The sequence below is a fragment of the Typopeltis vanoorti genome, chromosome 7 (genome assembly GCF_054136105.1).
Source record: "Typopeltis vanoorti isolate ZY-2024b chromosome 7, IOZ_Tvanoo_1.0, whole genome shotgun sequence".
NCBI lineage: Eukaryota > Metazoa > Arthropoda > Arachnida > Uropygi > Thelyphonidae > Typopeltis > Typopeltis vanoorti.
Window position 1 is genome coordinate 139,402,727 of NC_143555.1, and position 17,738 is coordinate 139,420,464.

The 17,738-nt window shown below is 39.2% G+C and overlaps 1 protein-coding gene across 1 annotated transcript in view; it reads left to right on the forward strand.

The window, feature by feature from the left end:
- The first annotated feature begins 206 nt into the window (after window positions 1-206).
- LOC150105122 (tyrosine-protein phosphatase 10D-like) overlaps window positions 207-17,738 on the forward strand; it is a 123,808-nt gene continuing 106,276 nt past the window's right edge. Inside the window, exon 1 of the mRNA XM_090395122.1 lies at window positions 207-273. Coding sequence (XP_090251248.1) covers window positions 207-273 — 67 coding nt within the window. The remainder of the gene's footprint in view (window positions 274-17,738) is intronic.

The following is a 17,738-nucleotide window of genomic DNA, read 5'->3' on the forward strand; positions in this document are numbered from 1 at the left end:
AACAGAAAATGTGGCGTTTCTCATGCGGTTGATGATAAAGCAGGACAAAATTTAGTATCGTGGTATACTATACAATAATAATGAAATGAGGCAGCGAGATATCGAACAAGTATAAGGTATATTACGTAGAGGTGTATAAGAATTACCAAAAAGATTACATTGCAAGTGTCAACAAATGATCAAAAATAGAGTCATCTAATATTAGTATGATGTGTGATTCCCCTCCAACCGATAAACAGGCCTTGTCAATGGTGGATTATGCTAAACAGATGGGTATGTATGAGATTCTGTTGCAACAAATTCCTTTCTTTTACCAGAACAGACTGGTTTACCAAATTACCGAGGGTGGTATATATATATATATATATATATAAAACAAATAATTACATCAATAAATTTTTATAATTATTAATTTAATTAAATAATTACATCAATAAACGTCTTTTAGAATTTTTTTGATGTAATTATTTGTCGATGTAAACTATAAAAACATAATTTTCATTTTACATCGATTTTAATGATCTTTAATTCTTTGGGAAAAAAGTTACTCAGAATTAATACAGTTTTTAGCACAACTTCATATATAAAAAAAAAAAAAATTTGACCGGTACATTTTATTAAAAATCAACTAATTAATCCCAAAATCCTGAATTAAATTATTTCAGTTTAAAAGCAAAAAAATTATAAAACTAACACGTAAAATAATACTAAATCACATACCGTTAACTTTTAAAAATGTATTTTTCTATTTAAATTTGTTTCACTATAAATTTACAATTCCCACTTCACTCAGACACGGAGGACAAACGAACTGGTCTCTGTTCACAACAGCAATGAACATTTTTTTTCGCAAATCAGAAAATGATGAACCAAAAACAGGAACGCGTGTTTTATTGCTGCAATAAAACACGTGTTCTATGGCTACCCCGCCATGGACCGAAATAGGCCAACCGATAATAAAATTTTAAGACAGACAAAGCATTCCAAGGGTGGAGGGTATAAGATTACATATCTCAATCACTTTTACGATTATAATTTGTGGAATTTTTTATTCGATCCCGGGGGAAGTGTCCCGTTTGCCTCCCCCCTCTGCAGATGCCCATGACAATATGATTGCATTTTTATCGATGCATGAGAGTTTCGAGAGTGCATAGCGCATCAGCTTAATTGGTCCAATGCAATTAACTGCAGGATAACTTTGAATACTTCTGCGTAGGGTGCGGGAACAATCTGTTTTAGGATTTGTTAGAAAACAACAATGAAGGAAAATGCTATAGTTGGTTGGTATATTTGAAATACGAAAAGATTGAAATATGTGAACCATCATTTATAAGACATGTAAGAATAGGAAAGAATAAGTGTGAGTAGAAACACTTTCATTAAATGGTAAACGAATTATTAATAATTATCATTTATTATATGTGTGTCCTATAAGTTTCTGGGTGGGGCGAATAGTACGATCCTGTAAAGTCTAAACATGAATAAGTGAATTTATGATGGCGTAATTGCACGGGCAAGCGGGTTTTTCCTCCCAGAAACTCGGGTTTTTTGTCCTGTAAACTCAAGAAAATCGACCGTAGAACCCACATTATTTTCAGACATTAAATATATTGTGTTAGGGTTAGGGACCACGAGATGGCGGCGCATTTGAGCCGTCTCTCTTCACTGAGTACTGCTTAATTAGTGATAGCCTTGGGCCATCTATCTCTGATTGGTACCAGTAGAGATTGAACTGCCCACTCAGTCTCCAAAAGTTAGATAGGGCTAAATGGCCTCGCCTACTCCCGTATACGGGAATAAAAAGGCGTCAGCTGATTTTTTTTTTGTAATTAGAAAAACAAAAATTATGAAGAGAGAGAGAGAGAGAGTATTGCAGGAATAAATATGGGTTGATGGAGCCGCAAATCATCTCGTAAAATTTGTTGCACATGTTATGTGTATATCTCTGATTTGTGTATATTTCGCTCTGTTTTCCAAGAATTTTATTTTGTTAACTGAGACTCAGTATATATAACATCAGATCATTGTCGGAATTATGCACACTTTCAGGAATCCTACATTCACTATTCTTTTTTTTTTTTTTTTTTTAGTATAGAGATATTTTTTACTGTTTGTTGTTTCGAAAAAAAATATTTCTATACCGTTAAAAATCTTTGCAACCTCAACAGATACTACACTGCACAAGCAAAAGAAAAAACAATTAGCAATTTCCTCCTAACATTCGTTTCAAATTTTCGGTTCCAGAAAACACGTGTAACAGCTGTTTATAATACAGCCATCGGACACAGAAAGCGCTCAACTGATGACAAGTGACAACATTTAATTGGATTGGTTGACGCAATAACCAATCACAGCCACTAGGTGCTGGGTGAGCTCAAAATATTAGCTCACCCAGCTTCATCTTCTCGGTGGTATAAGAATACTACAACGCTAAGAATTTGACCTGCTGCACCCTCTTTACATCTTTTCGAAGGGCTCAAAGGTTTATGCATTTTAAAAGCACACCCGAGCTATTAACGCGAATGGGATGCAATGTTTACTCGTCGAAAAGTGTCCTCTTCATGAAGCACCAATGCTTTATTACCCTCGTGAAGAGGGCAATGAAGCATTAGTATATTGTGTTTAATTTTAGGAATCACGCAAAGTCTGCAAACAATTAGGGGAGTCTTTAACGGGAATAAATGAAAAAATATAATATCGGTGATACTGATATTTCGTGGATGAGCACCGCACATCTACCACACCCGGAATATTCGCTCCGATATATATTTAACATATATATCAAAAAAAAAAAAAAAAATCAGCTAACGCCTTTTTATTCCCGTATACGGGGAGTAGGCGAGGCCATTTAGCCCTATCTAACTTTTGGAGACTGAGTGGGCAGTTCAATCTCCACGGGTACCAATCAGAGATAGATGGCCCAAGGCTATCCCTAATTAAGCGGTACACAGTGAAGAGAGACGGCTCAAATGTGCGGCCATCTCGTGGTCCCTAACCCTAACACAATATATTTATTGTCTGCAATAATGTGGGTTCTACGGTCGATTTTCTTGAGTTTACAGGACGAAAAACACGAGTTTCCGGGAGGAAAAACCTGCTTGCCCGTGCCAGAGATCGACTAACTCGGGAACCGGTCGAAAAAAGGCTTAGAAAAATTTCCTCTAGTCGCAGACTAGACTCGAAACCAAGTCTTCCTTCGTGCGGCCAAGCGCCGTGGTTGGCAAACGCCACATCCACTGAGCTACACAGGCTCTAACATATATATATATATATATATATATATATATATATATATATATATATATATATATATATATATATATATATATAGACCTCAATAAAGGTTTCGACCTTTATTGAGGTCTCGTCAGTGGTAGCCAGACCCAGAGATGTCAAGGTTGAAGTAATGCAGAGTTTATAAATTTTACCTAAACAAGTTGCTGCAGGTGCTTTGACTTTATTAAATAAAAATCTCAGGATGAGAGAAAGATGTAGAAAGTTTTTTATCTTAGGTATATTTGGGAAAAATGATTAAAACAACTTTATGAAATTGTTTAGTATCTTTAACGTATAGTATACCCAAGGTAAAAAACTATATATATATATATATTTAAGATTCAATAGTTTTAAATGGCATCTAGAGAGGAAAGTGAGACAAATGTCACAATCTCTTGGTCCATAACACTTGGTGTATTATTCTCTGATATAATGTCAGTTCTACATTCGATTTTTTTTTTTTTTAGTTTACGGAAAGTTTTCCTCCCGTGTTTTTAACCGTTTTTATCTTTGGTGTATTTAAATTGGATGAGTTTCCTCCCTGAGACGGATTTTTAACACTTCACAACTCAGCAAAAATCGACCGAGAAACACACCATTTGAGACAATGATACTAGTAAGTGTTAGGAACACGAGATGGCGGTAGTTGTCTTTCATATCCTTACTACAAATAACTATAAATGGTCGGTAGTAATGAGCTGAGCTACTGGTGAAAACCAAGGGTGTAGACCGGCTGTTTACTGATTTACAAAATTTTTGTTAGAGCTCGAGAATAGAAAGGTTATGCCTAGAAGATTCCTTCTAGAAATTATGTACATCAAGAATATATTAAGTTAAGAATTGACTTAAGGTATTTATTATGTATCAAAATGGAATATGCATTAAAATCTTGTCCAAGATAATATGGCGCAACCATCGCAGTAATTTATTATTATTATTTTTTTTATATATGTATGCGTAAAATTTTTATATTTTACACAATGAAGCGATGCAAGTTCAATTAAAAGACTGTTCATTTATTACAAAGCAATAGCATAAATCACATATCCTTCAAGTTGTTTATGAATAATAAAACAATAAAATAAAATAATAATAATAATAAACGATTAGTGAACACTATGACGTATAACAATGCTACCGTCAAAATGGATGAAGCAGGAATGCTTTTATATTCACCTTTGTCTGTAAAGGAAGTTATTTGGGAAAGGGAGTTTTGTGAGCTTTATGCTCGCCCTCTGGGGGCAGTTGTATTAGTTATGATCAGCTGGGAGTAGAATAGCCTTCGGTCTTTTACACACTTATACAACCTCCAGGGATGACCACTCGTTCTCTCCTTTCCTGCACTGGTCTTAAAAAAGTCATAGTATCAAACCTATTAAATCCGTCTCTATTGTATCTTATCCCTTCCGTCTATCAGCTAGTGTTTGGAGCCCACAGATCTTCAATCTATCCTCGTAGGAAACATCCCACAGACCTGCAACAATCTTTGTAACTCGCCTCTGAATCCTCTCCACCATTTCTTCTACAGCAAGAAATCCTGGTGACCAGATCTGTGCGTAGTAATCCAAATGTAGTCTTATTAATGTTTTATAAAGTGGAACAAGAACATCATTTTACGAGGTAGAAGCGGTTGATCAACATTCACACCTGTTATCAAAGAGTAAAAAATTTAACTAGTAAAATTTTTAAAAAAATAAAAATAAAAATACACCGATCACTGAAAAAGAGATTCTTATTAATTTGGTACAAAGGGTTTAACATTTTACTAACCAGTTCGATTCATATGCTGCTTTCTCGAAAATTAGATTAAAAAAAATTGATTTAAACTGTTTATAATATATGATCAATGAATCTAGACATTTCTTTGCTTCTGCTGAGGTAGATGCTCAAATAAGCAACGATATTTCGACATAACACGTGACAAAGGTGTGAAATATTTGTATGAATACCTGTACAAAGTTTCAGGCCAATCTAAGGAGCAGATCACTCGTCTCAATTGTCCAAATTCTCTTAAAATGATTCACCGAACAAAGATTCGGATTCTGGGTTAGAAATGTCAGTATAATTATGATGTCCTGCTTTAGAAACCAAATGTGTTTCAATCGTTACTCCAGTCCTCTAATAATAGGGTAGTAGTTTTGCAGCAGGTGGCAAAAAAACGCCTAGCCAATAAAGGGTAGCACCAAACCACATTAGGATTCGAACTCAACCTGTTTGTGAGACAGTGGATATCCGTTTACCAGCGACGTGTTCGTAACACACAATGCATTGTGACGCCTTTGGGAGAGTAGTTATTTTATTTAAAATGCAGGAATACTTACGATTAGTTGACTTGCGAACGTCGACACAGTAACGTTGTAGTTTAGTGCAGATAAACAATGATTTTGGGCATGGTTACAAAGCGAATATTTCCTCACTAATAATGGAATTTGTTTTCATGCAGGCTTATCTGTTTTACAAGAAGGAAAAACTAACACTGTGACACTGACGAACTCATCTTCAGCTGAAAAGTTCTATATTAAATTCTTGTTACATTTCAGATAGAACCTTTAGAAATGACGTTGGTTTATATAGAATTACGCTGCTCGAAGAAAGAACGTTTTTCGTTCGATTCTAGTCCCGCTACACGAACCTTTTCTGGGCTTTTCTTCGGCTAGTTCCCAGGGGCGAATGCTTGTCTTGAAATTCACGCTTGCTCTTGTTATCATTCAGGGAGTGAGAGGTGTGATTGAGGTCTGATTAGCGGAATAACGAATTACTGACCGTTTAAAACTATATATTTAGAAATTTAGGTACATTTAATCATACAAATACATTTATTTTGCAAATGATATTCTATCTTTTTCAATTTAGCTATTTGAATACAAATTCTACCCTAAGGTTCTTCTTCATAAACTGATCAATAACATCGTCATAGAAAGGTGGTTGTAACTTAATTTTCCCAAGCAACACGCACACTTGTAAAGGCTGGCTGAAGCTCACTATCTAGAGTAGTGGGTCTTAACCTTTTTAGTGATCGGCTATGTATACCAGAATTGTTCTAAGTCCAGGTTTTCAAATTTCATTTGAATATGTGCATTAGCTCGTATTGCAATAAGATCGTCTTTTATTAAATAGCTGTCGTCCATCGAATCTGGGTCAAAATTTAGACACTTCTCTCGCACCCCTGGAAATGCTTTCTTGCATCCCCCAGGAGTGCACACACACCCCAGGTTAAGAACCGCTGAGCTAGACCTACGTCGACTGCGTTTGGCCTGTGTTTAAGACGACGTGAAGGGAGCGGAAATGGCCATGCGTGCGCATGAAATCACAGCGCTGCAGCTAGGACCTGGAAGCTCCGATAACCGAGCACACCAATGTGGCTTTGACTAGACGAGCAAGCATCTGTCTTCGATACACAATACAAAGCTCAATTATTGCCGCGCAATCTTAAGACATCTTCTGTCTACAAAAATAAAAGCCTGAATGGAATGCTTATAAATGCATGCATTTATTAACAAATAAATATTACTTCTTTCTCAAGTAATGAGCTTGCGCAGCAAGTATGGAGAATTCTCCCCCTGCTAGTTCCCGAGTTGGTCAGTTTTTTCACCGTGCACTCACACTATTACAGACACCGATGCGAGTGTTAGTTAGCATTTAGGGCTACCACGAGGTGGCAGCTGTCTTCATTTCTCACACTCTTCCTCAAGCTTTGATTCGCTGATAGCTTAAGCTCACTCTTATTGATCGCTAAAGCATGGAAAATGGCTATCCTCTTTCTTTAAAATGTTAGTTATAGCTAAAGGAATTTCAACAATTCTCTTTGGAAACAGAAGTTAGTTTTATTTTTTCCTGGATTCGAATCCAGGTTTTTTCTTTTTTTTTCAGTCCTTTAGGCTGAAGGTTCAATTACGTTCTCTCCGCTAACACCTTTTATTCCATTCCTCTATATGGGAATGGGCGTGGCCGTTTTAACCCTACCTAACTTTTTTGGAAACTGAGTGGACATTTCAATCTCCACCGGTAGCCAATCAAAGATAGCTGGCACAAGAATACCACTAATTAGAAACGGCATCCTGGCTGATAAGTGCCGACATTTCTTGGTCTCTTATCCTAACACTATACTTCAGGTGCATTCTGTGCATATTTGATATTCTAGATCTCGAAGGTGGTAAGAAACTGTGGATGTGAGTGAGGGAGGACAAGAAACTCAATTAATTTCAAAACCAAGGAATGTTCATCCACCACTGTTGATAAGCAAAGATCAAGCTGATTTTAACAAAGTCAATTAGAGGACCGATTAATAATGACTGCATTACTGATGTAGTTAACAAGTAAGTTTGACGTGGATTTTTTTTCCCCTGAAAGGTTGCTTAGATTGCACCAAACTAAATCTACGAAATCTTATAGCTGTCAATGCAGGTTCTCCGATGGAATATTATGCTGATTGATTATCGTGTTCTATGAGCGGATAAGTCAGATTTGCAAGTGAAACTAAACTTGTGGTCTCGCACTCATCTAAAATTCTAATGCTTCCCAAAGATACTTAGTTGGCGTAGAGGACTTCAGGATAGCTAGCAGTGGCAGCTGGTGAAATTTTTAAGTATAGTGCTGCATATACAAAATAAAAAAAATCGCTTTCTCCTAATCAGTAACCACTTTATTAATAAATAAATTTACATATTTAATAATTACTTTATTAAAAATATTTCACCCTCATCACGAACAAACACCAATAATAAAAGTTTCGTATCTCACAGAAATAACACAAGCAAGCATACGATACACTGCCCAAACGAGCAGTGTCGGAATGACTTCTAACGTGCAATCACACACACAAACGAATATCGGCTAGTCTGGCTCCGATTGGTCGAACGTGATAATTCCGACACTGCGTTCGCAGTGTCGGAATTATCACGTTTGATTAATTGAATTTAATCATTGTTTCATTGGATTTAATCATTAATTACAATTAATCAAACGATTGTTTGATTAATTGGAATTAATCAAACAATTCCAATTATTAACTATTCAATCACTGTCGAAACATAAGCTGTAACCTTTAACACGTTGTATTGCATTCATATAATGTTGTAAGCATTATTGTTATTATTTATAAACACAAACAAAATTTTGCTGAAATCATGTCAGCAAAACCCTTGTCCATATTCAGAAAACTGCCACAATGTGGGCAGCACAGAGTTTTTAGGACGTGAGCATTTAGTCCAAACCAGGTTCGGTTGGAATGTTTGAAATTACTCCCGAAGTATTATCATATTAATTACGTGAATTCCTCTCTATCATGTTTCCTGTTTTAAGAAATGGAAAACCAAGTTTACAGAAATCCAACCAACTTCGTATGAGCAGGGCCGCCCCTAGGAATTTTGTCGCCCCGTGTAAGCATTTTTTTCCCCTCCACTTCCCCCTTATTTTCATATAGTTTATGGAAATTTAGCCGCCCCCCAAAAAAAACTTGTCGCCCCGTGCAAAAGTACGTCTTGCACCTTCGGTAGAGTCGGCCCTGCATATCCGACTGACTAACTGACCTTCATCTGAAAATCCATTATAAAATTTTCTTGCGTCTTACAAATGAATCTTTTCCAAACGTGATGCATGCACTATTGCTAAATGGCATTTACTTGCTGCGGCCATAACTAAATCACCCCATCTGATTATGCTGATGTATGTGGTGATTCATCACTCCATGTCATAAGCTTTCTAATCATCCACTATCACTTACAGGAGAATTTTGCTTGTAAGAAGTAGCCATTTTATGGAAACCGAGACTGTGGAGATCAGTGCAAAATAATTTGCCGAAACCTCTGACCCAAGGAGTTCTTTCGAATCCTGAGAAGTCCCACTGATACATAATGGGTGGAACACACAAATTCTCTCTCAATAGCCCTTCCCCTTTCTTTTTATTAGTTTGTGCAACCCGAGCTTCCGTAGCTCAGTCAGTACAGGCGAACCATTTGGTTGGAAAGACCTGGGTTAGCTTCCGTCAGTGACGTGACGGGTCTGTCTCTTTCGACTAAAGGTGAGTTAGCCGGTCTCATACGCTGGTGGGGGGTTTCATCCCCCCCAGAACAGACAAACCGGCCAGTGAACACACGCATCTGCAGGCATAGGACACACCAGGAGGCATAGGGCTAGCCACCTTATCCTCGCGATACGATAGCAGTTAAATGAATAGAAAATCCTCGACACCGCAAGGTAAAAGAGAAGGGAAAGAGCAAGAAGAAGAAGATATGCAACCCATGTCCATATTTTAACGATGTTCTTACAATTAATCCCAGATGTTCTAACTGTGAGTAATTTCACAAACTAACTGACTAATGTGGAAGAATATCATGATACTTCACTGAAAATCAGTTAACTCTAAACCTCCCCACCATTTATAGTATTTATAAATAGCATATCTTGTTGTTCTGCATGATTTATTAGTAGAGAGAATATTCAAGAAAAATGAAGTTGCGAAATAACTTTAACAACCAATCGTATCTGTTGTTACGAGGAAAAAGCCTTGTCTAGCTTATATCTCAAGACTAGAATTTTTTTACAATACTTAATTGTGAAAAATTCAACACCAGAATTCTTTAGAATCCTCTGTGAGGTGGCACATCTTTTGTAATAATTAAACACCATCGTAGTATATATATATATATATATATATATATATATATATTTTGACAATTCATTTTAACTCGGTTGGAATATTATAAAATAAGTTTAATGACTATTACCGAGAGAAAAGATGGCAAGATATATTTAACAATATACTACTAGTTTACTAGTTTCGTTACAAGAACATCATCAGGTATCATACTCAAAGAAGTATATAAAAAACTACAGAGACTTAACATTGTACTAACAGAACAAGTGAAAAACAGTAGCATGTTTGAAAAAATGCAAGTATGATCACCCCCCCCCCCCCCCACCCCCCCCCCCCCCCACCCCCCCCCCCCCCCACCCCCCCCCCCCCCCACCCCCCCCCCCCCCCACCCCCCCCCCCCCCCACCCCCCCCCCCCCCCACCCCCCCCCCCCCCCACCCCCCCCCCCCCCCACCCCCCCCCCCCCCCACCCCCCCCCCCCCCCACCCCCCCCCCCCCCCACCCCCCCCCCCCCCCACCCCCCCCCCCCCCCACCCCCCCCCCCCCCCACCCCCCCCCCCCCCCACCCCCCCCCCCCCCCACCCCCCCCCCCCCCCACCCCCCCCCCCCCCCACCCCCCCCCCCCCCCACCCCCCCCCCCCCCCACCCCCCCCCCCCCCCACCCCCCCCCCCCCCCACCCCCCCCCCCCCCCACCCCCCCCCCCCCCCACCCCCCCCCCCCCCCACCCCCCCCCCCCCCCACCCCCCCCCCCCCCCACCCCCCCCCCCCCCCACCCCCCCCCCCCCCCACCCCCCCCCCCCCCCACACACTGAGGCAACTCATGGTAAAGGTGGAGCAAGCTCCGATCACTATTCTTGATATTTCCCCATAATGTGAAACCCAGCTCCTAGGAGCTGTATTACTGTTCTACATTATGAGTGAGAGAAGGTCACTACCCAGACCGGTTTCAACCTTTATTGAGGTCTCATCAGTGAATAGGTAGACCTAGAAATACCAAGTTTGTAGCGAACAGAACTTACATATACCCTACTATGAGAATTGCCAAGAAGGTGTCCTAATAAATTATTAATCATATGAAGAGCAAAGGCTTCTATTCGACGACATAAACTTATTTAAGTTAAGGGATATTACATCCCATATTGTTTCATAGCTGAATAAGAAACTCAAAGAGTTTCATGCCGAATATAGTAAATATATAAAGTTCGGCGAGTCTAAGCATAAGCAAATATCTGGATAGTGTTACAACTGACCCTTTAGGGAGTGCAACACTGAGGCAACTCATGGTAAGGACCCCTTCTTGGCAATTCTCATAGTAGGGTATATGTAAGTTCTGTTTGCTACAAACTTGGTATTTCTAGGTCTACCTACTCACTGATGAGACCTCAATAAAGGTCGAAACTGGTCTGGGTAGTGACCTTCTCTCACTCATAATGTAGAACAGTAATACAGCTCCTAGGAGTTGGGTTTCACATTATGGGGAAATATCAAGAATAGTGATCGGAGCTTGCCTCAGTGTTACAACTGACCCTAAAGGGTCACTTGTAACACTATCCAGATATTTGCTTACGCTTGGACTCACCAAACTTTATATATTTACTATATTCGGCATGAAACTCTTTGAGTTTCTTATTTGGCTATGAAACAATATGGGATGTAATATCCCTTAACTTAAATAAATTTATGTCGCTGAATTGAAGCCTTTGGCTCTTCATATGATTAATAATATTTTGACTTAACAGAAAAGCCAGGAATGTGTGTTAAACATAAATGGCAATAATTTTCATGGTCTTTGTCTTTTGTCTTTGACCAGTAAATTTACTGCCATCCTGAGATGCTGATTGTTTATAATTCACTACCTCTGCATTGAAGCCTCTTTTATGTAATAGAACTATTTTGTCCTCCTTCCACTCCTTTGAGACTGGAGCCAAAACTAAAACAATCTGGCCCAAGGCAAGGGCAATTCATTTATACCTTCTGATAAATACTCAGACTGATATCATGTTTAATTTATAACCATATTTGCATTGAGATTCTACAATACTCTTTGTACATCTACTTTATTATTATTACGTGACACCTCCAGAGAGTCCAAGGGCTCATCGAGGGAGGGCACCTACTCTCTGTCTTCACTACTCAACATCCACCAACTGCAATTACCCCAATGGCATTTACTATCCACCACCACTAGTGTTTCCACAGACAATCGCAAACATCCATGCCCATGGCAGGATTTGAACCCGCAGCCTTTTGGCTGGAAAGCAGATATGCTAACCACTCTGCCAACTGCACTGGCCAATGATACTTTATTCAAAAATTAGTTCCTTTCACATTATCCTCACTTGGATGATAGACCCTTCAGAAGTAGCCACTCCATAACTGAACTATTTTCTCACACACATGCACATACATACACATGATGCTGTATGCAAGTGTACACAGCAGAATTGGTGTGCACTTGCATACACTCTCTCTCAAGGCTGTATGATAAATTTAGTTTAATCCTTTATCCAAGTGTGAGCAAACAAAGTTTGCGCCTGAAAGTATCTTCAGGACTGAGGTAAACTTTCAACTTTCAATCTCTCTCAAGGCTTCATGCAACTGCAGCTTCATATGGCAAACAAAATCATGTCTGTCCTTTTGTAACAACAAAAAAATGAGCACCTACACTAGAATGAACTATGAAACTCCACAAAATCACTTTAAAAGCACATGTTTGTTAAGCAAAGCAAATGCTCAAATGCTTAATCATATAGACCATGATGTGTTCAATGCAAAAATATCACACACCGTAGTCCTGTGTGAGAGAGACAGACAGACAGTGTTTTGCTTCCTACAATGAGTCTTCTGACTCTATAGAGATTTGGAAATAACACTAATACTAATAAAAACCAAATGTGATGCTTACAGTAGTTGCTATCTACTTGTTCATCAATGGTACTGCAATTATGACATAAGAACCATTTTATCTCTGTGAAAGTTAGAGTGGCACATAAATATGCCTTTATATGGTGATATAATTTTTGTGAACCTGGATTTTCCCAGAGATCACCAACCTTGAATTGACTCATTTGTACTCAACACTGCTGATTTTTGCTAAACAAAATAGATTTCTTAAGCAAACTATATATAGTTGATGGAGACTTGATATCTTACTTTTGTCAGCATTGTTAATTAATTAATCATTATGATTATGATTGTACTATCTTTTGTAATGTTTATAAAACTTTTGAGTTTTTATAAACAAAAGATGAATAAGTTTATTATTGTTATTATTATTATTATTATTATTAAACAAGACCTCATGGAGTCAAAGACTCATCTAGGAGGTCCTTTTATCTCACACACATCTCATCATACCGGGTCTTAAACACATTCAAACTCCTTGCAGACACCACACTCTCAGGCAAGGCATTCCAATCATTCACAACTCTGCACGAAAAAAACCTGCCTCTCACTCCCCTACTCACACCCTCTTTATACAGTTTCCAGGGATGACCTCTGGTTCTCCCCTGATCTCCCACTATTCGCTGTAGAACTTCTCCACCATTGATCCTATAGCAACCCCTTACCAACTTGTAGGTCTCTATCATATCTCCCCTCTTCCTTCTCTCCACTAGTCTCTGCAAATTACATCTTTTCAATCTTTCCTCATACTCGACATTCCAGAGGTCAGAAACTACCTTAGTCAGTCGCCTTTGGACCCTTTCCAACATCTCCTCATCCTTCTGAAAACCAGGTGACCAAATCTGGGCACAATAGTCCATGTGTGGCCTAATCAAAGCCTTATACAATGGAACAAGAATCTCCCTACTTCTACACGTCAGTGTCCTCCTCATCATTCCCAGAAGTCTTTGTGTTGTCTTCACAATTTTGGCGATGTGACCCCTAAATTTTAGATCTTTATCCACTATCACTCCCAGATCTCTTATTTCCTCTACTTCCAACAATATATTCTTACCAAGCATAAATTCTGCATCCCATCTTTGTTTTCCAAATTTTAAAACCTTACATTTTGCAACATTGAACTCACACCCCCATTTGCTTGCCCAATCACTCAATTTATTCAAGTCTTCTTGCAAGGCCACAACATCTTCACTACTCTTTATGGTTCTTCCCAACTTTGCATCATCTGCAAACAACTGAATATCTCCATCCAAATCTTCGCCAATATCATTAATATACAAGTTAAATAGTAATGGCCCTAAAACAGATCCCTGAGGCACTCCACTAGTGACTTTCCTTTTCCTGGATATTGCACCCCCATACACAACTTGTTGATACCTATCAGATAGCCAGTCTCCAATCCAATGCACTAATCTAATATCCAACCCCATCTGCTCTAGTTTGACTGTCAACTTATCATGAGGCACTCTATCAAAAGCTTTTGCGAAATCCAAGTATATTACTGTGTATCCTTCTCCTCTGTCCAAGGAAGCAGTCACTTTATTGTAATAAGTAAGTAGATTACTAAAACACGACCTCCCTTTAGCAAATCCATGCTGTCCATCAAAGATTATACCATTGTTGTCAACCCAACTCTGGATTCTAGCTCTCACAAGCTTCTCCAACAACTTAACCACAACACCCGACACACAGATAGGCCTATAGTTTGATGCTTGAGTTCGATCACCTCCTTTATGAAGTGGCACAATCTTGCCCTCCTTCCACTCTTTAGGGACTTGACCAAGTGCAAGACTCGTATTAAAAAAATATGTCAAGGCAGGTGTCAACTCTCTGGCACATTCCTTCAGAATACGTGGTGATATATTATCAAGTCCCACAGCCTTATTTACATCTAGTTTACTCAACTCCCCAAACACCTCTTGCTCACTTACAGTCAGTCTCTCCTCCCCATCATCAACTGCTCTTAATCTCTCCATGAAGTCACATTCACAAGATTGAAAGATCTTTATGAACTGCTCATTAAGTATCTCCACCACACATTCTGCAACAGCTGTCTTTATACCATTTCCTCCAATCAATGTCATCCTTCCATAATCATTCTTTCTTTTGCTGGCTACATATCGAAAGAACTCCCTAGGATTCTTTTTAGCTTCATTAGCTAACTGCTGTTCATACCTCTCTTTAGCTACTCTCACCAACCAAGTCACTCTCCTTGCCTGGTCTTTGTAGAACTCATGAAATTGGTTACTTCCACTTCTCTTATGCTGCCTCCACAATGCCCTTTTTCTCTGTATTGCATGCTTAATCTCTTTATTCATCCATCTCACACCTAACTTATTTAACCTTCTCACCCGTGGTATACATTTAGACATTGCATCCACTAAATATTTTTTGAAAATCCCCCAAGCTGCATTGATCTCTTTTCCAGCTAACTCCTCATTCCATGCTACACCTGCAAGCTGTCTCCTGAGCTCTTCATAATCACCCCCCTTGTAGTTCCACATATACCCTTTTTTCACAGGGGTCCTTGCACTGCTGGCAACCACCCAAGTAATCACCTCATGGTCACTTTCACCAATTGGTGGATGATTTGATACCTCATTGATAATTACATCCTCCGATGAGATGACCAAATCCAAGACCCTTAATCCTCTTGTGCCCTCTGTTACATACTGTCTGAGGTAGTTATCCCTCAAAAACTCAAGAAACTCATTTTCTTTACTTCCAGTTGCTATCTCTTCATTCCAGTCTATATTGCCATAATTAAAATCACCCATAATGATCACCCTTTTCTTATTTGCTTGGCTTATTTGACTATACATTTCACTATCACCACCATCCACATTACCAGGTCTATAACAACATCCCACCAAGTATTTGATTCTATTCACCTCTATCTCACACCATACTGCCTCAAAACCACTGGCCCCATTTCCCCCTTGCATCTCTACCTTGTATGGACATAACTCTTTCTCTATCATCAATAGCACTCCCCCTCCCTTTTTACCCCTTCTATCCTCACGAAACACATCATACCTTTCCATCTCTATTCCTGTCAGGATGTCATCCTCATCTAACCATGTCTCACTTATTCCGACAATCTCTGGGTGCACAGACGCAATTAGTGCAACCATTTCATCTGCCTTGTTTCTTATACTTCTAGCATTGGTATACAAACACAACAACTCATTTCTGGATCTACAGCTAGTTCCACTGATACCACTCACTCGATGTGATCTCTCCATGCTGGACTGGGGCCATTTCCCTTTCTGCTTCTTCATTTTAGAACCCTTTGCAATTCCATCTGTTTCCTTTTGATCCCTGATCATCCCATTACTTTCCTGCCTACACATTCTCTCACCTCCTCTTGCAGCATCCACCTTTCTCACGCTGTGTATCCCTGTCCACCCTGAGCCTCCCCGTTTCCCTGCTCCTCTTGCACACCCATTCTCTCATTATCTATACTCATACCACTCACTTCCACATTCATTTCCACTCCTTCAATCTCTCCTGTCTTACTCTCCTGCTCTTCCACATCACTCCCCTCTTGATCTGATTCATTCTCTCTATTCACTTCTCTACCTTCCAGCAGCAGTCTCTCCAAGCGACTCACACCATAACCACTCAAATGCAGTCCATCGCTCCCATACAGCTCACTTCGTCCCTCAAACTCATTCCACACATTAACAAACTGTACTCCCATCTCCTCACACATTTCAGCCAGAATATCATTCATAATCCTTGCTCTCCGCCTCATTTCACCACAATCATACCTAGGCAACACACTGACCACCCTTCCTGTCACACTATTCTCCTTTATCTTTCCAAGCAGTCTCCTGACATTCATTTTGACATGCTCTTTGTTCTCTCTCAAATCATTTGTTCCAATTAATACAATTAACTCTTTTGCTCGTTCCCGCCTCATGTTCAATGCCTCAATCACTCTACTCATTTTACCGCCTGGAAAACATACCTTGTGCATTTTATCCTCTAGCACACCTTTAATAATGGAGTCGCCATACAACGCCACTCGCTCATCTTTTGTTAACTCTTTCATGCCATCATGATTTATTTTAATAGTTTTGACCTGCATTCTCTTAATTTCATTCCGCATCCATTTCATTTCTTGCTTCATCCAATCCAATTCACCTTCTGAACCTCGCGACACATTCACTCTATCATTAAATCTTTCTAACTTTCTAACTCTCGACCCTCTCTTCTCACTTTCCCTCTCATTCATCCTTCTTTGTTTCCGTACTTTCGGTCCAACATACGTCCAACTTTCACTGTCATTCTTCTCACTTTCACTCTCACATATCTTTCTTTGTTTCCGTACTTTCGGACTAACATGCGTCCAACTTTCGCTATCATTCTTTTCACTTTTACTGTCATTCATCTTTCTTTGGTTTAGTACTTTCGTTCCAACATGCGTCCAACTTTCGCCATCAGTCATTCTTTTTTCGCTATCATTCATTCTTTCGATTTTTTTTACTTGCGGTTTCTGCACCACGCCATTTCTACTTTCATTCGTTCTCTCAATTTCGTTTCTTTCCGCCTCACTTTCGTCCCTTTTAACATCCGTTACGGTTGTCAAATCGCTCTTTTTCTTTTTTCCTGATTTTTTAACATTTTTTCGCCTGTCTTTCTCGCCATTCTCTTTCAAACGTGCACTCACGACACAATCGGTACTAGCACTTTCTGTCATCAACTTCATATTCGCATTCATCAATTCCTCGTTCAGGTCACATTTCGCACACACCCTTCTTCCATCCGCACTAAACATCCACAAATCATTTATGTAATCGAAGGAATACATATAACAGACCTCACACTTAACGAACCTACTGAAATCCAAATTAAAATCATGGAATGACAATGCAGCCGCCATTTTTTTTTCTCTGCAGGTTACTAGGTCTAATATTAACGTTTTCGTATTTAGTTTAAGCAATTATTATTATTAACA